This window comes from Cryphonectria parasitica (genome assembly GCF_011745365.1).
Source record: "Cryphonectria parasitica EP155 unplaced genomic scaffold M406scaffold_3, whole genome shotgun sequence".
Classification (NCBI taxonomy): Eukaryota; Fungi; Ascomycota; class Sordariomycetes; order Diaporthales; family Cryphonectriaceae; genus Cryphonectria; species Cryphonectria parasitica.
In genome coordinates, this window is record NW_024468911.1 from 2,101,095 (window position 1) to 2,125,911 (window position 24,817).

The 24,817-nt window shown below is 55.5% G+C and overlaps 4 protein-coding genes across 4 annotated transcripts; 1 reads left to right on the plus strand and 3 right to left on the minus strand.

Annotated features, from left to right (window-relative positions):
- Positions 1-55: 55 nt before the first annotated feature.
- On the minus strand, positions 56-739 carry M406DRAFT_17775 (family 4 carbohydrate esterase; the record flags this gene model as incomplete). Its single annotated transcript, XM_040915419.1, has 1 exon — positions 56-739. A coding segment is annotated over one exon (684 nt), but the record flags the coding sequence as incomplete, so codon positions are not given.
- Positions 740-2,555: 1,816 nt separating this feature from the next.
- M406DRAFT_217108 (DUF803-domain-containing protein) lies at positions 2,556-4,681 on the minus strand (the record flags this gene model as incomplete). The annotated part of the gene is made up of 2 exons (XM_040915495.1): positions 2,556-2,659; positions 2,743-4,681. Coding segments are annotated over 2 exons (2,043 nt in total), but the record flags the coding sequence as incomplete, so codon positions are not given.
- Positions 4,682-9,867: 5,186 nt separating this feature from the next.
- Positions 9,868-11,679, plus strand: M406DRAFT_69421 (uncharacterized protein; the record flags this gene model as incomplete). The annotated part of the gene is made up of 1 exon (XM_040925269.1): positions 9,868-11,679. One exon carries the CDS (start codon positions 9,868-9,870, stop codon positions 11,677-11,679), a length of 1,812 nt encoding a protein of 603 aa, XP_040778221.1.
- Positions 11,680-11,943: 264 nt separating this feature from the next.
- M406DRAFT_255038 (tricorn protease N-terminal domain-containing protein) lies at positions 11,944-13,866 on the minus strand (the record flags this gene model as incomplete). The annotated part of the gene is made up of 1 exon (XM_040917008.1): positions 11,944-13,866. One exon carries the CDS (start codon positions 13,864-13,866, stop codon positions 11,944-11,946), a length of 1,923 nt encoding a protein of 640 aa, XP_040778222.1.
- Between the last annotated feature and the right edge of the window lie 10,951 nt (positions 13,867-24,817).

Consider the following 24,817-nt stretch of genomic DNA (forward strand, 5'->3'; position numbering starts at 1 on the left):
GCCCTACCTCAGCTTATATATACTCCTGCTTCCACGAGCGGCCATCGTACGGGTTCCGGTACCAGTTCTTCCTCTCATCGCCCAGGCACTCCCCAACGGTGACCAGGTCGTACCCCTTCTCCCTGGCCTCGGTGATCATGAACTCGGCAAGCTCGTACACGGTCCTCTCGTGTATATCGTGGGCCAACACCAGCCTACTGGACGAGTCCGGGTCGAGCCCCTCCAGTGCCGTCTCGAAGTTGCGCCGCGCAGCGTCGTAGTCGCCCTCCCAGTCGCGCGTGTCGACGTCCAGGCTGACAACGTGGTATCCCAGCACCGCCATAAGGTCCAGCGTCTCCGGTGCCCACGACAGGTACGGCGGGCGGAAGTACGTGGGCAGCAGGCCCAGGATACCGACCAGAGCCTGCTCATTGCGCCACATCTGGCGGCGTGCCTCACGTTCCCCAGTGGTCGCCAGATCCGGGTGCGCCCAAGTGTGGCTGCCAACTTGGTGGCCCGCAGCGAGCATCCGCCGCAGGAGGCGCGGGTGGCCGTACCCCGTCAGCTGGGCGTCCGCCATGTTCCCGCCGCACACAAAGAAGGTGGCGCGGGCCTCCTCGCGCTCCAGGAGGTCTAGGAGGTCCGACGTGTACCGCCAGGGCCCGTCGTCAAAAGTGAGTGCCACCGTCCCAGGCACGCTGCACGAGGTAATGATCTGGCCGTAAGGGACGGAGCCCAGCTCGGGGCGTGGGAGGGTGGCGAGGTAGTCGAGGGGTGGGAAGGGGGAGTACGGTGTAGTATGGTTTCCAAGGTTCGTAGTCGAGGTTTTAGCTAGGGATGGCTGGCGCTTGCTGGCCTTCTTGGTGTTGTTGTCTGGACTGCTAGGGGGAGGACAACGCAGCTCGCCGTTTACGCTGCCTTGTGTGTCGCAGCCGGTGCTGTATAAGGGCACGCAGTTGTTGGCGCTGCAGGAGGTGCTGTCAGAGCCACATCTTTGCGTCTGGAGTACGCTTGGGTCAGTCGAGAATATTCTTTGGTGAACGCATCTGCCGTTCAGGAAGAGGGAAAAGGAGAAAGAGTCTCTTGTCACACCTTCAATGAGCAGCAGAGACCGTCCCTACAGACTCCACCATCTTTCCATTCAAACCCACATCTCTGTCCTTGGCCAAGCATAACGGTATCACTCGGTGTGTTCAGGAGCCTTACACGTGAAGAGGCATGCTTAGTCCGATAAGCAGCGACGTGTACAAGGAACGGCAATACAGCCAGTTGTGCTGCAAGAACCGGCTTCATCATGAGCCCTTCGAGGGTCGAGTAACGATGCAATAATCAACAGCGAGCAGGAGTGTGTGGCCATTGAAGAGCAGCAGCAGGATAGTCCAGGAGAGAGGGTGTGGGGGATAGAAAGACTTGACCAGAAAAGGCCGAGAAGTGTAAGAGAAGAGGAAAGTCGTTGGGCTCGAGTCCTGTGAGAAGCGTCCACCATTTTCCTCCTTCTGCATCTTGCATTGAAGGAAGGCCTTGACATCATCGTCTTTGAACGAGCCACGGCATTATCAGCCAGGAAGGCACATTGGGATGGCTGTGTAAAGGCCCTGGTGTTGTTGTTCAAACCTTCCATAATATCTACTCAAGGACCTACACAGGCCTCTCTAACAATAAACTCATTCCATTACAAACCAAAAGTTGTTACATTTGCAATCCCATATTTGTATCATTATACAACTATACAAAAAAAGAGGCCTCTGTCTGTCTCCAGTCCTTCTATACATGTATATACCATGAGGACCCAAACGACCCATTTATCCAAAAACCACCAATGCATGTTCCCCCGCCTATCTACATTTAATAACCACCTTGACCATGCTCCTCTCTCTCTCTCTCTCTCTCTCTCTCTCTCTCTCTCTCTCTCTCTCTCTCTCTCTCTCTCGCTGTCCTGGTTCAGCTTCCCCAGAAAACCACCCAGACGCCTCCTGCTCCCTTGTGTATACGCTCGTCTATCCTTTAGTATTGTTGTTTCCGTCCGCGCCGTCGCAACATCAACAGACTGCCTTCCCCCCTCCCCCGAAAAGAAATTTTATCGTTCGTTCATGAGAGAAAAAGCCCAACACACCGCAAACGCCGCGTGAAGAATTCATCGTCATCATGCCAGTATCGTACAGAAGAGCAGCGCGAGCCTATATCTCTTCGATCGTGATGCAAGTTGTATAGCGGTAAGGATCCAGAAAGTTGTAAAATGGAGGCCGGATGTGTCTTGGGCCCCTTTACGGCTCATATCATAAGAACGCACCGGGTCTCCCTTCCCCCTGTGGCGTCCCCCTGCCACTCCCAGGTGTGGCATACCTTGGCGGTGTCCCGTGTGTCGGTGGCCTCGGCGGTGTACTGCCCTGCGCCTCATGGCGTCTTTCGACACCATCGTTCTCCTTGGCACCGCTGATGCCCAGGCCCTTCTCGTCTCCACTGCTGCTGCCGCTTCCCGTCCTTCCCCTCGACGAAGTCCCCGTGATGCCGCGGCCGTACCGGTTCGGACTGTCGTCTGCATAGACCTTCAGGTCGCCGTCGTCGTACTCATAGTCGTCAGGGCTGCCAGTGTCATCATCATCCTCCTCGTAGGATGGAGGGGATCTCCTGGAGCTAGATGCATTGTCGCCACCGTGCACGAGACCAAGGCGTTCCTCTTCTGTTGGGAACTCGTCAGCAAAACAAACAATCGTTATAAAAGAGCAGTAACACGAGAAGAAAAGAAGGGTATCTTGTGCTTACCAGTCGCCGTCTTTACGTGCGGGGCAGAGTATCCTCTGCTCGAGAAGGGCCTGTTGCTCTTAGACGACGTCGGCCGGTCATCCGCCTCGTCATGCTGCTGCTGGTCTCGGTTCCTCTTGAACACATTCTGGAACGAGAACTGCCGTCTCGCCGACACGCGTCCTGGCGTTCCGTGTGGTGGTGGCGTGGGCGCTGCCAGACTACCCGGTGTGTGGCGTGTCTCTCCACCGAACTGAATGTGTCTCTCTGCCGCCCCCGGGTCATACTCGGTGTGGGCGGCCGAGATGCCATAGTTGCTGCTGCCCAGGCTCAGGTTGCTGGCCCCAGTGTGCTGCGCCGGCATGGCAATGTCGGTGAGCTGCACCGGGTGCATGGGGCTCTGCGCCTTGCTATTTTTGCCCGCGCCGAAACCGAAGCCCTGTGCGCTCGCCGTCGTGTCGACGCTGCCCGATCTAAAGTCAGGGTGGCCCGGCAGCACGCTCGTAGCGCGCGAGCGGATGGTGCCGATGACACTGGACAGACCAGCAGAGAAGGGCCTGTCGTCGTCGTGCTCGGCGAGCTCCTCGTCCGTCGGGAAGCGCGACATGCCCAGCGGCGGATGCGGGCTGCCCATGGTGCCGGTATGCTGTGGAGTCGAGAAAGTGGCAGCGTGGACGGGCGTCGACGTGGACCTGCTGCGGTGGCTACCCAGAGTGGTCCTGCGGCGGCGCAGGCCGTCCCATTCAAACTGTGGCACGCCCTCCTCGCTGACGGCCTCGAGCCGCTCCGCCTCCTTCTCCAGGCGCAGCCTCTTGAGCTCCTCCACCTCCATCTTTTCGCGTGCCGTCGAGAACCGGCGAACCAGAGCCGCGGCACCGCGGATCGCGTCGGCCTTGGGCTCTGTCTCGGGCTGCTCTTGCTCGGCGATGGTGTGGATCTGGTTGAGGTCGCCAGCGAACACAGCAGAGTCGGGTACGTCCTTGGCCGACTTGGAGAGCTGCAGCAGGACGACGCCCGAGCAGATCACCAGGAATCCCAGCACAACCGTCACAATGGAAGTGACGGTGCCCTTGAATCCCTGGAAGAGGACCGCCGAGGTGATGATGGTCGTACTGGTGAAGTAGACATAGTATGTAGGTGTGACCATGGCCGCGTTAAAGATATTCAGTGCTTTGTTGAGGAAGATGATCTCGGTCAAGAGCGTGCCGACGACAAACACCAAGAGCACGTAGAGGAACCAGTGGGTGAATTGTGACTCTCCTCCTGCCTGAGCGACAATCGCAGAGCCCAGTCCCTGGGTGGCTACCACGCTCAGCCCTCCGACCCAGCTGCATATCGAAATGTACACCAGCATGTTCTTCTTGCCGTACTTGGGACCAGCCCAGAAAGCAGTCACGGCAGCTCCAACGATGATGACGCCGGCGTAGGACAGAAAGCCAGGCTGAATGACATAGTGCTGCATCTCCTGGATATCTGCAACAGACGACTCCTCGGGAGCGTTCATGACGATGACGACGGAGCCCACGATACACAGGAAGCAGGCAACCTTCCCAACCATGCTCAGGCGCTCCTTGAGGAAGATGGCAGAGAGTATGGTGCAGATGACGACGGACAGGGCGCCGAGCGGGGTGACGAGGATGGCGTCGGTAAAGGCATAGGCGACAAAGTTGAGGATCTCGCCCAGAATCATCAGGGTCATGCCCGTCCACCAGAAGGCGTTCTTGAGGTAGCCATAGCCTTCGCCGGCAGCCTCATTGTACTTCTCATTGGCCTTGAGCAGGCCTACCTTCTTGAGGACGAATGAGGACCCGATGAACAGGCCTGAACCGATGGCAAGACATATGCCGATGACTTTATAGGAGGCTGGTCGCTCGGTGGTGGAGGACGAGTCGGAGGATGTGTCGTTCGCTCGGGTGTATATCTCGTGCGCTGTAGCCAGCACGGCTCCTGCGGCGTCCATGCTGCTTGTCGTTCGGGTGTGGCTCTACCCAGACCCCAAGAAGGAGGGCAGAGAGCGAGGACGAGGACGAGGAGGGGCGGAGTCTGGGAGGGAGGTTGGATAATGAAGGGGTGCCCTATTCCGGTAGCGCAGGCAACGACAGCGCGCTCGCTGCGTTTGAGCAAGGCCTGCACTTCCTGTCGATGGATCGATCAACCCGTTGTGGTTCGTCCCTGAAGAGAGAACAGTGGTAGTTGCTCCAGTCGGGTAGCAAGGAGTGTCGTCGTCTCTTGTGTCAAAGCGCAAGCAATTGTTGTGGGGGAAAGTAAACAATATCGAGACCCGTGGATTTCAGTGACGACATGTACATTCCCATGCAGAATAATTAAACAACCAAACTGACTGATAAAAGGATGTCTGGCAGGACGGTGGAGACGTGCTTGTGTTCTGGGTCCGTTGAAACTGAGCAAGGTGGTTTGTGGGTTGGTGGACCAGGGGAAAGAAACAGTTTTATTCTGGTGGTTGTCGCCGTGGTTGCTTGCTGAAGGTGGCTGCTCCCTCTATCAGGCCGGCAGCAGGGGGGAGGGTGATGTCAGAGGCGGTAAAGCAGGGTAGCACTATTGACAAAGCAGGAATCGAGCAGGTCCAGAACGGAAACAGTATCTGTGTGGGATTCACTTTGGCCAAGCTGCATGAGCACAAGGACAAATTAGTTTCAACCCCCTTCCAAGTGTGTCTTTTTACAACATGTCAAAGCACGTGGGAACGACGAGAAGAAGGAGGAGGACATACTGAAGAAGTGGTAAAAGTAGTAGTAGTAGTAGTAGTAGAAGTACTATGTAGAAGCGCCCAGTGGGAAAATCGTGAGACGGATTGTGTTGGATGTGGGAGGAGGATTGGTGACATGGGAAGGGCCCAGAGTGTTGGCCCAGAACAACACGCCCACTACCCAGTAATTGCTAGCCAATGATCACTGGCCAACTAGTGACCAGAGTTACGCACGCAGGCACTAACGCCAAAAGAGGCCACTCACTCCTTCCCTCTTGCCCTCCTTGCCTCCTTCCTTACCTCCCTCGTCTCCCTACGAAGCGTGGAAAGTATGTACAGGGTACTTGGCTTCAGTTTATCTCTTCCTCCAGTGCGAGAATGCATTGGTGCAGAGTTCCTATCAAAATTTCTAAAATGTATTGAGGAGGCACAAGGGATTTCTAGTCTTGTCTTTCTGGGTCCCGTTTAAAGTTCTCTCTCAGACAGGAAGACCCCAGACAAGACCCCAAACGTTACTATTTATGGGTCCCTGGGAAGGCGCGGTTGTACATACATAGTACTATACACGCGTACATGAAGAAAAGGTAGAAAAAGCTTGAGTCAGTGGAGCATTGGGAATTGTTGGTGGTTGGGAGTCGAGCAGGGCAGGAGGGGAAAAAAAGAGAAAAGACATGGAAAAAGAAATATAGACATAAGAAAGTGTTTAATCCCAGCTTCAGTCAGGAGAAGAGAGGAAGAAAGAACCCCTCCCCCTCCAACCCAACAGGTAACCATGAAAAGGCTGCTTGACAAGACAGTGCAGTGACTGGTACCAGCACACGACCTACCATGTACAACATACGACAAGCCACACCACAAAAAGGCCAAGAGGCTAAGGACCGCAAAGGGCAAAGCACGTCTCGCCCCCCTCATCGAGGCTGTGCTGCGCCAGTGAGCCAGTCAAGTTTCGCTTCGCCTGATGAACTTGAGGATCGACATGCTTTTGAAGCATTCCTGAGCAAAAAGTGTTATGGTGGGTGGCTTCGCGTTGCTCGACCGAGGCAAAAAGAGGGACGTCGAGACCGACCTGCCAAAAATCCCACGTACCCACACCCAAACTTCCCACATGCCCAAGCCCCTGGGTCGGGTTTTGTGGGGGCGAACATTCGGAAACATCAGACCTATTGGCTGCAAGCTACCGGTGGTGCGACGTAAGGGCCGAGCGGTATGGACAGAGGCCCCGTTTCCCGCATCGGCTTCGTTCTTTCTCTTCAGGCCTGCGTCCTACTTTTTTTTTTTTTTTTTTTTTTTTTTTTTTTGGTGGTGTCAGCGTATTTCTCTGCCGATGTTCCGGAACAGCAAGAAACGCAGAGCAGGAGACCACGCCTGCCTTGCGCCGTCTTGCACTCGATGTTACAGCAACGGTGTGATCATCATTAGATCTTCCAAAGAATTGTTTTAGTAGTACCCAGACCAGATCTACAGGATCCGCAAAGATCAGCAGCGCTCAATTACACAGTACCTGTTGTTACCTACAACCCTTCAGCCCTACGAGACCCCTCCGCCCTCATGGCAACTTCTTGACGAGCAGGTGATCTGTGCTTTTGATAACCATGCAACTCAACCAACATCTCTATCGTGTGACACCTGTGACTGATTCTGAGTTACAAATTATGTCTAGAGTAGGGACTCACGGTATAGCAGTCCCCTCTCCCATGTCTCTACCGCTAGCAGCGCACACCTGTAAGGGAAGTGAGGTGAGCTCAGCTTGGTCATGCATACATACGCCCATGGGGGGCGTCCCCCATCGTGTTAATTAGCCCCTGCTGTGCGGACATCGCCCCCTCCCCCTCCACACTGCGATACGAGGTTATAGTAGAGATCGCTCCATGTGAGGCCTCTCAATCACGCGATGGCCTGTTGGGTCTCTTGTCTATGCGTTTTGTCGTAAAGACCAACCATTACGGATCATTCCCAGCGAGGTGACACGCCCTCAATTCTTGCAATGAGGCCTGGCACTGGGGTGCATGTGTCTACACGGCACGGGAATTCGGTGGTCTGCATGTGTAGTGACGGAGATACTGGACCATACTATCTGCTTTTAATTGGAGAGGGCTGAGAGGGTGGAGGAGGCATTGGAAGGGGCGCCGGCCTGCATTCACAAAGCGCCAATCTTCTCTCCCAATGTACGCCCAAGGGGCCTTTAGAACAAGTGGCAGGAGACGTGTATGGAAAAGGCGTGCCTCGAGTGAGGTTGCGCGGGTAAATGATGGAGAAGTACTATGATAGCAATTCGCCGCTCTTGACATTTCCTGTCCGCAAATTCCATATTTCTGCAACTCTTTTTTCATTGAATGAATTCCTACGGCCGAGTGTATACGGGACTTATCTACCTCGGGGCGTGACCATGTATTAACAGCAAAGGGTATGAGGAATTCTACAGCGGAAATTTGAAATCACACAAAAGAGGCGGAACGGCATGGCCACAGGGCTTTACAAAGAGCCTTGTGACAATCCATTCTCGCCGTCAAAATGAATGGCTTCCTTGTCTGCTATTTCCTGTCCTGTAATTACGTCTCCCTTTGTTCCATCACGACTACGCCAGTCCATGGCAAATACCCAAGTTGATGAGGCTCTGTTCTTGACAAACCCACTTCTCATATGAAAGAACCAACAGACACAAAACTGGCCCGGCAGGTTTGTGTCATCTTTCCTCAACGTCATTCCTTCTTCCTAGACATGCAACCTAACAAGTTGTTACTATTGACGGCCGCGGTCTGTTTCTCGACCGTGGTGGGCGCCGAGGAGGATTACTGCGAGGAGCCGACGATATCAGCCGCGCAGACAGGTCTCGTCTTTGCCACTGTATCATCATCATCACCGCCGCCACCGACCTTGGAATCGACGTTTCCAGACAATGAAGCGCAGAAGACCAGCGTCAGCATCGTCTCCCAGTCATGGCTGACAGGAGCAGGGCAGTCCACAACCACTTTCCTGGCGGCAGAAGCAACTTCCTCTTCATCTCGTCAACCCATCTCGGCGCCTCCTTCAAGCGTTAGCCCTGCAGCAAGCACCCAGGATGTTATTTCAGCGGAGGAAATCTCTTCTCCAGCTTCGGCTCACACAACGAGCAGCACATCAGCCGAGGCAGCCCAGACCTCGAGCCGTTCCGCGACTCCACGGCTGACACTTACAGGTCACGCATCCGTGCACTCTGCGCTGGCGCTGTGTGTTCCCCACGGGACGTACTGTCCTCCTGCCTCGGGCAACACAACCTCGACAACTCTGGCTATTCTGTCTGCGACGTCCACCGTTACCTCGACCCACAACACTACAGTTACAATAGCAAAGCATACGACGGCATCCAGCAACTATAAGTCTTCCTCTGTTTCCACTGTCCGCCGTGTGAGGAGGAACTGTGGAGGGAGCACAAGCCAGGGAATTGTGAACCTGTCCTCGACTGCCTCGATGATCATGGCGAGTAGTAGTGGGGGTGCGACGATAATGACATTGGAGACGGCGACTGGGCCACTTGCAACATCAAACGCTGTCCAGAAGACAACAACGGAGACGAGCACACCAGTGTCTTCCGCCTCGGAGACACCTTCGTCAACTTCTCAGTCCTCTGGAGCATGCAGGGGGGCTGTTAGGCCAGTCAAATTTATGATGATACTTCCTGGGGTGCTTGCGATTGTCTATAATTTGGTTGCACTCACATAATACTGGATTAAAGGTTGAGCCCACTTCGCTTAGCAAGTCTGGCTGTATTTCTTTTCCCTGTTGTAAATAATCTTGCAACATTCTATTTATGTAATGTCTCCTATAGAGACATGGTACCTTAATCACTCAGAATGTATAGATTTGTAGCTTGCTATCATAACTACCTTCCTTCCATCATAATTAATGCTCTTTGTGCTGCAAGCTAATTACGCACCGCAAAGAGCAACCCTGATCGGAGTGCCGCCTCTCTAAACAGATTGTGACCATTTCTAGAATATCAATCATAGGGTCTTCGTGATGCCGGTTCCGAGCCTTACTCTTGTTGGCTGCAAGGATGTCGGAGCCAACTGCATAAGTATGCTGGCCTGGTTGCACAAGGCAGTTGGTCCGCATCTCCGGGTTACCCGCCCATGCAACCTTTCAGAACTGCAATGCAAAGTGAATCACATAATTGCAGCAAAAGAACAAATGTAAGTCTATCCTATATATAGCTCACGAAGGCGAGTCGCCGACACCCTAGCCTCTGGCCCCAAAGTTCAATGGTACTGTGCTACTTCGAATTAGAAACAAAGAAGCCCTCCAATACCTACCTAGCCTCAGATTTGGCCAGCATAAATACTTTCCTAAGTGCATGTGAACTTTGGAAAACAAAGAGAACCCCTCAAAAGAAAAAAGAAAACGAGAACATACCTACTCATGCTCACCTCCAAAATGATCCTCGGTCCATCTTGAATATCTGAATGGATAACATCTCCTGCCCCGCCCAGGGGGGCGGCAACCCTCCCACAACAGGCATCCTCTCCCTCCCCGACGAGATCCTAATTGAGATATTCACTCTCGTAAAAACCTACAAGCCAGCCAACCGCGCCACACACATCGGCTTCGCCTCCTCCGCGGCCGACATCGTAAGCACCCGCCTCGTCTGCCGCCGCTTCGCGGCCGCCAGCGCACACCTGCTCGTACATTACATCCGGCTCGAAGGCATCGACGCTCAGTCCCTAGAGAAACTCGAGACTATCTCGCGCCACCCGCTCATCAGCAAGGGCGTGAGAATTGTCAGACTTGAGGCGGTTTGTTATGTGCACCAGTTGGCTAGCAATCTGAACGAGTTCGCGGGCTGGGCTGTGCGGAGGGTGTTGGAACGTGCGCAAAAGTACCAGCGGGCTTGCGAGAGGACGCTGGAGAGGGCAGAGTCTGGGGGATATGGCTATGACCAAGATGTAGTGTTGCAGAGAGCGAAGGTGGCGGCTGTGCTGGAAAGAGTCAAGGCTGTGTTGAAAACATGGAATCTTGTCAGCACGGGGAATGCGCGAGATCTGCTTTGGAACTTGGAGAGGTTCTCAGACACTTCCGTGTCTGAGGAGGACAGACATCGCCACATCGAGTTACTGCGTGCTGCACACAGGCGCTACCAGCTACGATACAGCGAACAGGAAAGCCTGCGAGAGGGCAGCAACGCCTTTGTGGAGAGATTTACTGCGGCCATAGCACGTATGCCCAGGATGAAGGCTCTCGAGCTACAAGACTTCCATCATCAGGAGGACATCAAATACCCAGATTTTGAGGATGTGGATCAAAATGTATTCGTCAGTCCTACCACACGAGACGAAGAATACGACGGTCTTCTCGATCTTGACGTCGTCGTCAAGCCTTTGTCTTGGAACCAAGTTTTGTGTCAGCAGCTGGGAATGCCTCCGGCCCAAGTCCTCTTCAACCTTCCCCTCGCTATACATGAGTCTGGCTGCAAGCTCGACAGGATCTGCGTTCGGACGACCACACCTGCAGAGCAATATTACCGACTTCTTTGGGAGACCGTTGAGCAGAATCCTGTTAGACTCGCCTCCGCGGTCAGTTCTATGGGTATCAAGGATTTCGCCTTCATCCATGGGTGCGGGCACGGTTCCAGGGAACGGAAGACACCAAATACCGAGGATACAGCAGCGTTTCAACGCTACATCGCTGCCATGACACACAGCAACAGCCTCGAACGGTTCAGACTTGCTGTCGACAGCGGCTGGGTCGAAGGCAATCTCAATTCGGATCACTGTTTCAGACTTGCCTCTTTGGCCATGCCGTGCATTGATACGACGTTTGGCGGGCCCACGCGCTCGTGGATGAATATGAAGGACATGCACCTGTCTGACATGCCCCTACGTCTCACTGATCTGGAGTGTCTTGAGAATATACTCAAAGGAAACGGTGTTAGACTGCAATACTTGACCTTGTCACGCATCAAATTGGTGGACGGGACCTGGGCACAGGCCCTGGAGATCCTGCGCCGGCTCGTTGTGGCCGACAAGGAACTACTCGAACCTGTTGGAGCCGAATGTGATGACCCAGCCATGTCGCTTTCTGGGAGATATAACGTGGTCTTTGGCACTAGACCTGGGCAAGAGAGTGTGGCTGGGCATTTTATCAACGGTAGAATTGAGAATAACCCGCTGGTTCATGGTATGAATGAGGATCATCCTCCTCAAGCAGAAGGAGAAGGTTTGGTTGAGGGAAAGGAGGCTGAGAATGTGGACATAACCAAAGGCAATATGCCAGAATAAGGATATCTTGGTTACGAAATCATAAAGAAATTGAAGATATCTTACCACAATATTGAGGTTCGGCACGTTCCTCCTGGACTTGTCTCTTGGGATTCATTGTAAGAATTGGTGTTACTTGAATTTCTACAAACGCTGATAAGCATTGATGAGACTTGGTTCTGCGAGTCAATGGTAAACACACCAGAAAAGCCCTGCTTGATCTGTCTCATAATACAACACCATCTACTTGTATATTGTCATCTATCAATACAGAACCATACCTCTCTAAGCAGCAGTTCCGTTCAACAAAGAATTCGGAATAAACTGCGGCATCGCATCCTCCCACATGCCATCCGTCCACACCGTCTTGTTCGACCCGTCCGCATTCATCAGCATAATCTTGCCATACGGCTGCCAGATGTTATCATACACAGGGCCCTCCTCAGGAAACCCAAACTGCGAGCCCACATACCAGATCCTGCCCTCCGCGGTCCAGGTAGCATGTGCATCGTTCCCCAGCGACTCGGGCGTCAGGTTCTGGAAATCCGACCCGTCCAGGTTGATCGTGCACACATCATAGTTATCATCATACGGCCCGGCGATGGGCGTGCTGGTGCGCCGGGTGAAGAGGATGGTGGACCCCGTGGGCGCGAACGAGGGCAGGACGTCCCACGCCGTCGTCAGCACGGTGGTGTTCCCGGTCTCGAGGTCCAGGACGCGCAGGCCACCGGACCAGTCGGTGGCCTGGTCCCAGGTGCGGTAGACCATGTAGCGGCCGTCGGGCGACAGGCTCGGGAACCCGGCGTTGATGCCCGTCTCGTTGACCAGCACCTCGTGCCACGACCCGTTGGCGGCGACGCGGTAGATGAGCCCCAGGTCGTCCTCGCGCGTCTGGAACCAGCTGCCCAGCCCCACCACCAGCCAGTCGCCGTCCGGCGACCACGAGGGCTGGAACGCGCCCGCGTCCGTGCCGGCTGCCAGCGCGGCGGGGATCACGTCGTCGGTGAGGGCGCTGAAGATCTCGGTCTGGTGGGTGCCGTCCGGGCGCATGGTGTAGAGCGAGCCGTTGGCCAGCTCCTGTTCGCTGATGGCCAGCACGCCCTGTTTGGAGAGGGTCGGGAAGACGTCCATGTTGCGGTACTCCCACTCGTCGTTCCAGCTGTAGAGGGGCTTGTTGATGGGCCGCCAGGTGAGCGCGCCCGAGGGGGTCCCCCACACTGGCTTCTCGTACACCAGCAGGGTGCCGTTTGGTGACCAGGCGGGCGAGGCGATGGCGATGCCGCCTGGGATCGAGGCCCGGCTGGTGAAGTTACCACCACCCTGCGCCTGGGCAGAGACGTAGTTGAAGCCTGTCGTCTTGTTCCGGTACCCAATCGTGTTCGCATCGACATACTGCGGGAACACCTTGACACCACTGCCCGACGTGTGATTGACACGGTCTGTCCCTGTGGCAAAGTCCACCGACACAATCTGGCTCTCCTCCTCATCCATCAGGTCCAGCCGCCTCGCAAACACAGTGGACTCGGTGGTCATCTCGTAGAACACGATGCGCGACCCGTCAGGCGAGAACTTGGGCGAGCCGAGGGAATACCCCGAGTTGTTGACCACCTTGCGGTACCCGCTCCCGTCCGGCCTGATGGCATAGATGGAGAGTTCCTGCGTGTGTTCCCAGCCAGACACATTGTTGTGTCCCCTCCACAGCGTGTCCTTGTCCGAGGAGAACACAATCCACTCTCCATCCGGAGACCAGGCCGGTCGGAAGTGTCCGTCCGGCAGCTGCCAGTCCCCAGCAACCTCGGTGGAGTTTGTAATGTTCCACGACGTGCCCGTCTCGAGGTCCATGACCCAGATGTTGCTCTTGTAGTTGCTGCGCGTCGAGTGGAACGCCACCAGGCTCCCGTTGGGCGAGATGGCTCCGCCGCCCTCGACGTAGGGCGTCGTGGCGAGGGCCTCGAGGTCGCTCCCGTCAGGACGAGACCGCCACAGGTCTGAGTTGCCGTCGCCGTTGCGCTCGCTCGTGAAGACGATCCACTCGCCGTCGGGGGACCACTGGGCGTGATACTCGTACACAGAGTTGTTGCCCAGCAGCAGCCGCTCGTTGCTGCCGTCGGCGTTGGCGATGTAGAGCTGTGAGGACACGGGCGAGTTGCGGTTCATGTACAGGATCCCCTTTTTGCCCTCGATGGGGGCGTCGGCGTTACGTCCCATGAGAGGCGCCGGTGAACCTGACGCTCCAGCATATGGACAGGCCGCGCCTGCGAGCCTGGCGGTGGCGACGATGAGAGGAACGATAGCCCAGCGCATCTTGGAGGCTGTTTCTTCACGGTTGGCTGTGTGTGTGTGTGTGTGTGTGTCTCTCTCTCTCTCGATACTCATCTGCCCTCCCTGTTGAGGGTTGGACGCCTTTTTATAAATTGAACATATCACAATGATTTACTGCAGTATGGTCCGCTTTCTTCTTCTTCCTCTTCTTCTTCCTCCTCCTCCTCCTCCTCCTTCTCCTCCTCCTCCTCCTCCTTCTACCCGCCTTGTTCACCGCGATGCTCGGTAGTATTCCCTATGTCGGTATGGAGAAGTACACCCCTGGTGAATCCTTCCTGGCTCCCTGCGTTGCAAGTAGAATCACGCAAACCATATCTCCATCTGGAAGGTGACAGGCGGCCAACGAATACAACTCTCAGGGTATAATTTTCACACTTCGCCACCCAGGCAGTACATACTCGCCAAGTGAACTTATTATTACTTCTCCTATATTTACGCATTTTTTTTATTAAAAAAAGATATATTTATTACAGACAGGCCTGGCTCACTTTCTGGTATCTATTCACTAAACTGGCATTTATTTATCAAAAAGAGTCTGATTTCAGCCTGGATTCTGTATAGTATAGCATGTACAGCCTAGGTGGCGAAGTGTGAAAATTATACCCTGAGAGTTGTACTACCCTGGCAATTGTCAAAGTGTTTTGAATATAAAATGATGACCTTTATGAGACATGCCAAGACAATGAAACCCTGCATGATGCATGGGCGGTGTAAAACAATCACAGTATGTCCAGTTTATTGTCTACATGACCGACGATCGACGATCGTTGCCCTGGATGAGCTGACGAGCTCGGACGTTTGTTTTGGAGAAAACTCGGCGACAAAAGAGGTTGTGCTTAGACCAAGTAGCAGTGGCGAAAACAAATCCCGCCGTTGTCTGTTTTTCTTTGTGCACGAGTCCATCCGACAAGGACTTTGATGTTTTTCTCGATCAATTTGATATTAGCTTGAGAGATGCTCTAATTACTCCTATAAGACCTCGATACCTTTCCTCGGAGCCGAGATACAGATAATATGGCTCTTTCTATGGTTACCTCCAAGTCCTGGCCGTACTCACTACCCATTAATTAATGACAACATGATATCCACCAACACCACTTTGCAAAAGACCCAGAGACCCATAATAGCCAGCCCTTGACACATACAAACAAATGACTTGTAGTTTCTCCAAAGTACTGGCTTCGTCATCCTCTACTCGGAGAATTCGGGCAAACCGGGCACAGGCTCCCTGGAAACCTGATGATCGACATGTACTCTTGAAGCATATCGTGTGCCTTGTCAACACTGACTGCGCTTTCTGAGTGTTTTCCGGGATCTTGAGGCGGCAGACATGCGGCAATTCTATCCCCCGTGCGCTCTCCAGACCTCCAAATCTTTGCTTTTGACGTGGGATGTTTTGTCCAACAAGATCGAGCGAGTAAGCCCCCGCCTGGAATCGGAGCGGTCATCTGAAGATTCGGTGGTTTTGGAGCCTGAAGAAAGCCCAGCTGTGATCATAAAATCCGAGGTTGGCTCGGAAGACGACAGAAAGAGAGGGTTATGTGGCTCCCAATCGTGTGAATACTATTGCAAAGCAGTGAAGAGCGGTCTGAGGGCAGGGGGAGTGCATGTGGTGACTTCTGTATGTATACAGAAAGATCAGGGGATGCCAGATCATGATGGTCATTATAAAATATGTAAAGTGTTATGAATGGCTTGATTTTTATGATTAGGTCTATATATTTCAAAGACGCGGGCGATTGATTCTTCAGCAGAGCTCGCACGTAAAGAAAGTATTTATTGTCCATGTTGTAATTTTTCAGCCTGGCACGCAATTATATACGACTACAGACAGACTAGAACACGATAAATGGCCACATTGGACTTGATAATGTGCGTGCGTGGTGGAGATACTCATGTTGTATTCCTTTAGTTCATGGGAATTTCAAGGAAGCCAATGTCTTCAGTTCTGTGGTTTCTGATCTTGTAACAATATTAGCCCACCCCATCAAGCAACCAAAAAGTGTGACTCTACGGGTATAAATGGCAGGTCTACTTCTTTCATCTAATAAATCACTACATATTACCTAAATCGTGATATGAAACATTAGCCTGCCGGAACACAGTGACTGGACACATCCAGAATGCCATGCTCCTCGTTCTCACCTCATACCGTACACGAGAGTACTCAATTGATACATATCAAGACCCTCCTCAATCATAATAAAAGCAGAAAATTCCATGTGATTTATATAACGCGAGCTTGAATTGCTAAAGTGGGTATTTGATAGAAGGAAAAACGATCCTGCAAACCATGCCATGTATCAAGACATGTCAACCGGGTTGAAAGAGAGCCCCAAAGGAGAAATTGTAGAGGGGAGAAAGAAAAAAAAAAAAAGAGGAAAGAGAAAACAAATCGCCCCCCTCCTTTCCCAACATGCCAATGCCAACCAAGTTAGTCGTTGTGTCCACTCTCTTTCATTCCATCTCCTATCATGAATCGCCCGTACCATTTGAAAATATATCATATCATCCCATCATATTTCTTCATGCCATCCAAGATGTCGTTTCCGTCCCTTGATTAAGTAGGTTTTTTTTCTCTTTAGTTCCCCTTCAACTTCTTCCACAAGCCTCCGAAGCCGCCGCTACCGCTCCTGGCGCCGGCGACATCTGGGGCAAAGGACGAGCCTTTCCTCTCCCGACGGCGCTCATCGCTCCCGTCACTCCTCTCCTCTCTCCTCTTCTTTCTCCTGTCTCGGTCTCCGCTCATGTCGACATCTACGTCGCCGTACCTTCTCCTGCGCCGCCTCTCCCGCCGTGCAGCATCATCCTCGCCCTCGTCCGCAGCCTCTGTCGTCATCCCTCCGTCATCAGGCGGGGGGCCGGCGTCGCTGTGGTCCTTGACCCAGCTTGAGGTGCCCGAGTGAGGCCAGGCTGGAGCAGGGTCCGCCGCCATCTTTCTTGAGGCTTTGTCCAGGCCATCTGTGTGTCGACGTGAGGGCTTGGCCGGGCGCGCGTAGACAAAGTCATCCTCGTCAGGTTCGGTCCGGCGCCGTGTGGGGGGCTTGGCCTCCCCCTCGCGGGCAGCAGCATGCCTCTCAGCCCGGCGTCGGCGGCGTTCTTCGTCATATTCACGATCGCTCTCCCCGGCCCGTGCCTTGCGCCGCTCACGTTTGGCAGCCCGGCGCGCCGCATCGGCCTCAGCGTCGTCTGCTGCGAGTGCCTCGCGCCCCTTGTCGCGGTCGAGCCGCTTTTGTCGTTTCCGCTCCTCCCGCGCGGCGTCTTTCTCTTCAGCAGCCCGGCGGCCCTCTTCTGCCCGGTGGCGCGCGGCTTTCTTCGCGGCGTGTCGAGCCTCCCTCTCAGCCTGGCGCAGTGCCTCGGCCTCCTCTTCCTGTTTGCGTCGCTTTTCGCGCCGGGCTTCCTCTTTCGCCTTTTCACCACTTTCTCGTTCGGCGCGGCGGGCGCGGCGGGCCTCCTTGGTATCAGCATCTGTGGCCATGCCTGCGTCTTCACCGTCCGTGTGGTACATCCCACGTCTGCGAGATGGTTCAGGTCGAGAACCGGGCAAGATACCTCCAAAGAGGCCGCCGAACCCCTTCTTGGTGGATCCTGTGGTGTTGGAGCGTCGCAAGCCCGGGGTCGGTGTGGCGTCGGCAACCTCCACCATGACAATGTCATCGTCTTGAGTGTATGCCTGTTCGGTAGGAAAAAAGAAGGAAACGGTCAGTTTGCGGTCTCACAGCATCATCACAGGGGCTTCTGCGAGATTTGCTTACCCTCGATGGCCTGCGGCGTGACGGCTTGTCCGGGCTGGGCTCTGCGTCGTTTGCGCCGACCATGACGATATCATCATCCTCGATCTGCCGTGAGGTCTGCTTGCGCTTGCTGCTAGATCTCCCCAGGCTCATCATGCCTTCACCGATGCCCAAGATCCTGGCGGCCTTGGAGCCCGGCTCAGGCACGTCCTCGGGAGGTGACATCATACCGCTGTGGATGTCGACGATGGAAGGGCGGCGCGATGACCTGCCCTCCTTGTGTCGTTTGTCGCGCGAGGACATGGACCGAGAAATGGGAGGCGTGCTGGCGAAGACGCTCATGAGCTTGGGCTTCGCAGGTGTCTCCATCTCCCGCTCTTTCTTCTCGGCCGCGCGCTCGGCCTTGTCGGACGATGACCCCTGGGAGGAGAGCTTCTCCTCCTTGTCAGGCGAGCGCTCCTTGCGCTCCCGCTTGTGCTCTTCGGCAGAAGACGACTTGGGCTTGGAGGAAGTCTTCTTCTCCTTGTCGCGGGATCCGGATGCAGTCCACATGCCCCAACTCGAGCCGCCATTGTGGTTGATCTTGGGCCTCTCCTTTCTGCTCTCCTTCTTCACCTCGATAGGGAGGGGCACGGCGATCGGCGCGTCGGGCACAGCTGGTGGCGGCGGAGGAGGAGGGACGGGCACCACGGCGTCGTCAGTCTTGATCCTGGAGGACCTCTTGCCGCTGGACTTCTTGCTCTTGGCTGGGGCCATGTCGATGACCTCGATGATCTCGTCCGGGTCCTCCTCATCTTCGCCTGGGAAGCTGCCAGGAATGTCGGTAATCTTCTTGGACTTGCTCTTGCGCTTGACCTCGTCTACTGGAGCGGGTGGCGGCGGGGGTGGCGGGATCGGGTCTGCCGGCGCAGGCGGTGGCGGGGGTGGTGGTGGTGGTGGTACGACGTCGTCCTTGGTCGTTGCCTCAAAGGCCTTCAGCTTGTCAGCAATCTTGCCCCCAACGGCTTTTCTCTTCATTGGTTCAGCGGCTGCCGGTGTGCTGGGCCCGACCTGAGCATCACCATCATCACGGGGTGGTTCACGATCCGGCTCGGCAGTTGTACTTGACGACGTCTTGGGAGGAAACGTGTCCTGCTTGGCTGACCCAATACTAGCAACAGTATCGTGTTTGGCCGTGGCGCCACCAACAACAGCAGTAGTAGCAGTCGTCGTGGTAGCTTCGAGAAGCTTTGTAGGATGACCATGACTCAGCATGCGCAATTTCGGCTGCTGCCGACTGAGATGAACGCAGACAAGATTGTGGGAATGAGTGGCAAGGGGGCAGGGGGGAGATAAGATTCACGAGGATTGCATGCATGACTTACTGGCTCAGCCACCAGATTCTTGCCCTTTTTGGTGCTAGTCGTCTTCTTGGATGCACCCCAGAAACTGAACGCATCAACCTCGGCTGCTTTCTTGATGGCCACAGGCTTGGCAGGGGCAGACAGGAAGTTGTCGAGCTCCTCGAGTTCGTTGGCATCCAGCTCGGCGAGGTCCTTGTCGAGATCGTCGTCGAGTTTGGCGTCAGCCGCAGGAGGGGCAGCAGCAGCAGCAGCAGCCTCCTCCTCCTCCTGCTGCTGCTGCTTGGCTGCCTCTGCCTCCTTGGCAGCCTCCCTGCGAGCCTTCTTGTTCGCGGAGAGCAGCTCGTAGCGCTCCTTGTCCTTCTTGACGAGTTTACGTCCAGAGTCTTTTCGCTTCTGCAGCTCCTTGAGCTCGACCTCCTCCTTCTCGATGGCCTCCTGGCGGGCCTGTTCCTCAGCCTCACGTAGTAGCCTTTCAGCCTCGTCACGTGCGGCCTGTTCGGCTGCTTCCTGCGCAGCCTTCTCGTCCGCACGGGCCTGGCAGCTGGCCGACAGCTTGTCGAACTTCTCCTTCTCCTTCTTGGTAAGCTTCCTGCCGGAGTCCTTCCTGGCCTGAAGAGCTGCGAGGTCGGCTTCTTCCTGGGCGATGGCATCCAGTGCCGCCTGCTTCTCTTCTTCCTCCTTTCGAAGGCGGTCGGCCTCCTCTTGAGCAAGCCGGTCGGCTTCAGCCTGGGCCTCGGCCGCGAGCCTCTCCTCTTCCTCGAATCGAGCTTTCTCAGCGGCTTCTTTAGCTTCTTGCTCTTCTCGGGCCTTCTGCTCCTTCTCTGCTTTCTTCTTCTCCTTTTCCAGCTTCTCAAGCTCCTTCTTGCTGAGCTTGGGTTCCTTGGACGAAGATGATTTTTTGCTGCCATCCTTATCCGAAGATTTGGATTTGGAGTCGGTGAGTTCGGTGGAAGCGCTGGGATCATCCCAAATATTGCCACCGTCACCCTCTTCTAATGCCGTCAGGTCCATGATTGGAGCAGGAGGAGGAGGAGGTATGGGGATCGGAGATGGGGATTTCGCAGCCTTAGTTTCCTTACTGCTAGACTTCTTGTCCTTTGACTTCTTGCCACTGCCAAACGTGGGCCAAAAGTCATCGTCCTCGATCTTGTTTTTGGTTTCCTCGATCGGACTTGATGCCACAAATGTGTCTTCCACAACTTCAGCTGGGACATCTTTAGACTTCTTCTTCTTGGCACTGCTGCCGCCGAAACTCCAGACGTCTTCCACGATTGGCTCCTTCTTGGCCGGCTTTCCCCAGCCAAAGTCGAACCCGCTCGCTTCGGGCATGGCAGCTGGCGGCGGAGTGGGAAACGCCGCCATGTCGTCTCCTATACGGCCGAAATCGATCAGATCGCTGGTCTTGCTCTTCCCCTTCTTGTCTTTCTTGCTAGAGCCCCATGCAGACCAGGAGTCCTGCTCTTCGGCGGCCTTCTCAGGCTCTGGGTCGGCAGGCGGAGGCGGGTCTGGCTCTTTGTTCTTCTTGTTCTTTTTGGAGCTGCCCAGGCCCCAGTTCACCCAGTCGTCGCCCATCCCGTTATCCACGGCTGGATCATCATCTGCCCACGACAGAGTCTGAGAGTCCTTTTTGCTGCTGTCCTCGTTCTTCGCAGCTCCTTCATCGAGGATGTCTGCCGACTTCTTGGCTGCTTCTGCGGCGGCGGCGGTGGCGGCGCGTTCGTCTCGTCGGAATTCCAATTCGGCCAGGCGGTCCCTGTCGGGCTTTCTGAGCTTCTTCTTTGACTTGAGCGTGAAGATCTCGTCTTCTTCGGCAGCAATCTCGGCAGCGCGTCGCTCGTCTTCCTCGCGCTTCAGTTGCTCCTCGAGGTCTCTGGCCTCCTGCTCTGCCTTCTCGCGAGCCAGGCGCTCCTCCTCTTCAGCCTGCGCCGCGATGGCCTGAGCCTCCTCGTCACGCTTGTCCTTGCGGTCCTGCAGCTCTTTTATACGCAGCTTATCCGCCCTCTTGGTCTTGGCTTTTTGGAGAAGCTCTGACAGCTCCTTCTCCTCAGCAGCGATCAGAGCGTCTTCGGCTTCCTTTTGTAAGGCGGCCTCGTCCACCACTGCCTCACCGCCCTCAGGCTCTGCTGTGCCGTGAACATCCTCAACATCAACTGGTGCGTCGGCGCTCTCCTTGGCAGCGGCGGCCTCCTGTTCGCGCAGCTTCTTATTGTCCTCCAAGACTTTGAGACGGGCCCTGTCAGCCTTTTTGAGTTTCGGTAGTGACTGTAGCATCTCGAGCTCCTCCTCCTCCTCCTTGATGATTTGGGCTGCCGGGTCATCCTCTTGATTCCTGGCAGCTCCGTCATCACCAGCAGGCGCATCATCACCAACTGGGGGAGCATCGCCCGCATCACCGCCCGCATCCGCGAGAGCGTCTGCCTCGGCCTTCGTAGCGGCTTCTTGCTCACGTCTCTTCTTGCTGTCTTGGAGCTCTTTGAGCTTCGCCTTGTCAGCCTTTTTGAGCTTGGGTAGGGAGAGCAGATAATCGAGTTCTAGCTCTTCCTCCTCGATGATCCGCGCAGCTTCGTCCTTCTCAGCCTGCGCAGCAGCGGCAGCATCATCGCCAAAGGAGTCGTCTACAGAAGTCGGGGCCGTCTCATCGGTCTTGGACCCGGCTATATCACCGCTGCTATCTGGAACAGAATGGGCAGCAGCCGCGGCGGCCTCTTCTGCCTCACGAGCGCGTGCCTCGGCGTTCTCTTCCAGGACTCGGATGCGGTCCCTGTCGTTCTTTTTGAGCTTCTTCTTGGAGAGTAGTTCTGCCAGCTCTTCCTCTTCGTCGCGGATGATTTGGGCCTTTTCGTCAGCCTCGTCTTTGGCAGCAGAATCTTCCGCAGGAACAGCGAAGCTATCGACGGCAGCCTGGTCTTCTTGCTCCTTGACCGTTGCAGCTTCTTCAGCCTCTCGCTCGCGCTGCCGGGCTCTCTCCTCGAGGAAGTCCAGGCGGTCCCTGTCGGGCTTTTTAAGCTTCTTTTTGCGCTGCAGCTTGTACATTTCATCTTCCTCCTCCTCAATGATACGCGCCCTCTCGTCCGCTTCAGCCTGTGCGGCAGCTGCGTCGTTGCCGCCGTCCCCAAATGGCTGCTCGTCCGCAGGAGAGGCTGCCTCGCCAGACGCAGGAGGATCCTCGGCGTTCTCACCAGCAGCAGGCTGTTCTTCAGCCTTGCTCTCCGCCGCAGCGGCGGCTGCTTCTGCCCTGGCTCTGGCATTTTCGGTCAAGACTTTCAAGCGGTCCTGCTGCTTTTTGTTCAGCTTGCCGCCGTTGTCCTTTTTGTTCTGCAGCTTTTGGAGCTCCGCCTCCTCCCCCGCAATCAGGGCGGCCTCGGCTTCTCGATCTGCGTCGTCATTCGGTGTCTCTCCGTTCTGAAAGTCAAATAGCGGTTCCTTTGGAGGTGATGGCTCCTCTACAACAGCGATTTTGTTCTTCTTTTTCTGTAGCTTCGTTGTTAGTTCGATCAAGCGCAATGATGGATTGAGTCGAAATCCACCAGAACCAAAGTGCAAAACCTACATCTTTCTTGGTAGAAGACCAGCCCCAGACGTCATCAGCAGGCTCTTCTGCCACGGCGGCCGGTTTGTCCTCTTCCTTGTACTTGTCCTCGGCAGCAGCCTTGTCCTTGTTCAGGCTGCCCCAAAAGTCATCATCGCCGGTCTTTGGCGTCGTTGTCGCGTTCGCCGCCACGCCCCAAGTGAAGCCGCCGAGATCCTTCTTCTTCTCTGCCGGCTTGCTGGCCGAACCAAGAAAGTCAAACGTATCTTCTTTATGATCCTCTTCGGTTTGGTCCAGCGCCCCGAAGCTGAAGGTCGTCTTCTTGCTCTTAGGCTTTGGACGATTTATGCTCCACGGGTTGTCGTCGACGGGGGCATGAGATTTCGGCTTGTCCTCCTCGACAGGCACGGGCGTTTCGGAGGAGGGCGACTTGAGGCCTCCCCAGCTCCAGCTGCCAGTTCCCCAGCCTGTTGTCCACGCGCTGATACCCGAGGTGATCTTGTCGGACTTCGTACCAAGGCCGAGGTCTAGGGAGTCGCCGCCTCCTCCTCCTCCTCCTCCTCCTCCTCCTCCTCCTCCTGCGTCATCGAGTTTAATCTCGTGAAAGTCGGTCGAGGGGATATCTGGCAAGCCGAAGGAGTCCGTCGTCTTGGGTTCCGCAGGCTTGACCTCTGCGGCCTTGCCCTTGTTTTTCTTCTTGCTGCTCACGGGCGTGAAATCCCAGATGTCGTCATTATTGGCATCGGCGCCATTGCTGTCGCCATCCTTCTTGCCGTCGTCACCGTCGTTGCCGCCCGCGCCACCTCCGCCGCCTGATTCGCCGCCGCCTGATTCGCCGCCGCCGCCGCCGCCGCCGCCGCCATTTTGGTCTTTATTCTCGTCTCCGCCTCCCTCGGTCCCATCGCCTTCCTTTTTGTCGCCCTCGTCATCCAGCCAGTTGAAAGACGTCTGCGCCTTCTTCTTCTTCTTCCCAGCGGCCTGGAGGAATCCAGCGTCCGAGCCGAAGTCGAGCGGCTCCATGGCCATCGGGTCTCCGAAGAGGTCACGACCACAACGATCCTCCCGCTCCCTTGGCTCCCGTCCAGGGCCAGCTGGATGTGGTTGGTCAGGCCCGCCAAAGCCATGACAGCTCCGATGCGCGGCGCAGTTCGTGTCGGCCGGGTCGGGCAAGGTCGGAGAGGAGGGGGAGGGGAAAGCGGTCTCGGGCTCGGCAGCAGGCGGAGGCAGCTGTGGCCTGAATCGCGACCATCTTGTTGAGCGAAAATCGGGTACAATCAGGACTCTGGTTTGACGGGCGGGTCGGGGCGCATGGTGCTGTTTCGGGAGCAACGGGGTTAGTACAACCAGCGCGTTGGTCTGAGGGCAGAGAAGACAAGACAAGCTAGCTAAGCATTTGTCGTCGCTTGACCTTGGGACCGGCGGGCGCTGCCATGCGCCGGTCTCAAACGCCAGCCAGGCTGGCCCACGCAGTCGGGCGCACTACTTTGCCGCGCAGGCCAGAGTGATCGTCCCGAACAACGGAAGCTTGAAGCTGCAGACGGGAGTTTGTTCTTCTTCAAAAGAGACGGACGGACAAGACTTACGGTGGCACCGCGCAAGAGCACCCATGCATCGGCAATAAGGTGCAGCCTGGCATCCAGGTGGGTAATGTCTTGTGGTTCACAGTCGTGCGTTCCTCGCTTCCTGGATTCCCATCGCCTATTGCTATACCTCGTCCTCGTCGTGCGCTGGTCAGACGGCCAGCCATAGGTGTCGCTTGCGACAAAAGCCTGAACCTCGACCGCGGCCATTCTGGTTGTTTGAAGAGGCGGGCGCGCAATCCGGCTCAGCTGTACAACTCATGGGGCTCGACGGCGCAAGGGCTCGGACCGCGATGGAGCGTTGGTTGGAGTGGATTGGTGATTCGGTGATTGGGCAATGGGTGGAGGAGATGGAGGGCCTCGTTGATCGACAAGTCGGTGGTAGTCGTGTGAGTTCTGCTGGGTTGGGTTGCGATCAAGTCAGTCGAGACGAAGAGGTCATTGACGATGAATCCTACGATTTTCCATTGACTTTTCTTTTTCTTCCGCTTCTTTGCCTTCGTTCCTCGTTTGCGCCCCTTCAAAGGTATGACAGAAAAAGAAAAGAAATACCAAATAAAAATTCTATGCAGGGAGGGCAGTCGGTGTAAGAAGGGGCGGGCCCCCAAATGCGACACACTTAAAAACACGGATGGAGGGGCGATTTTGTGT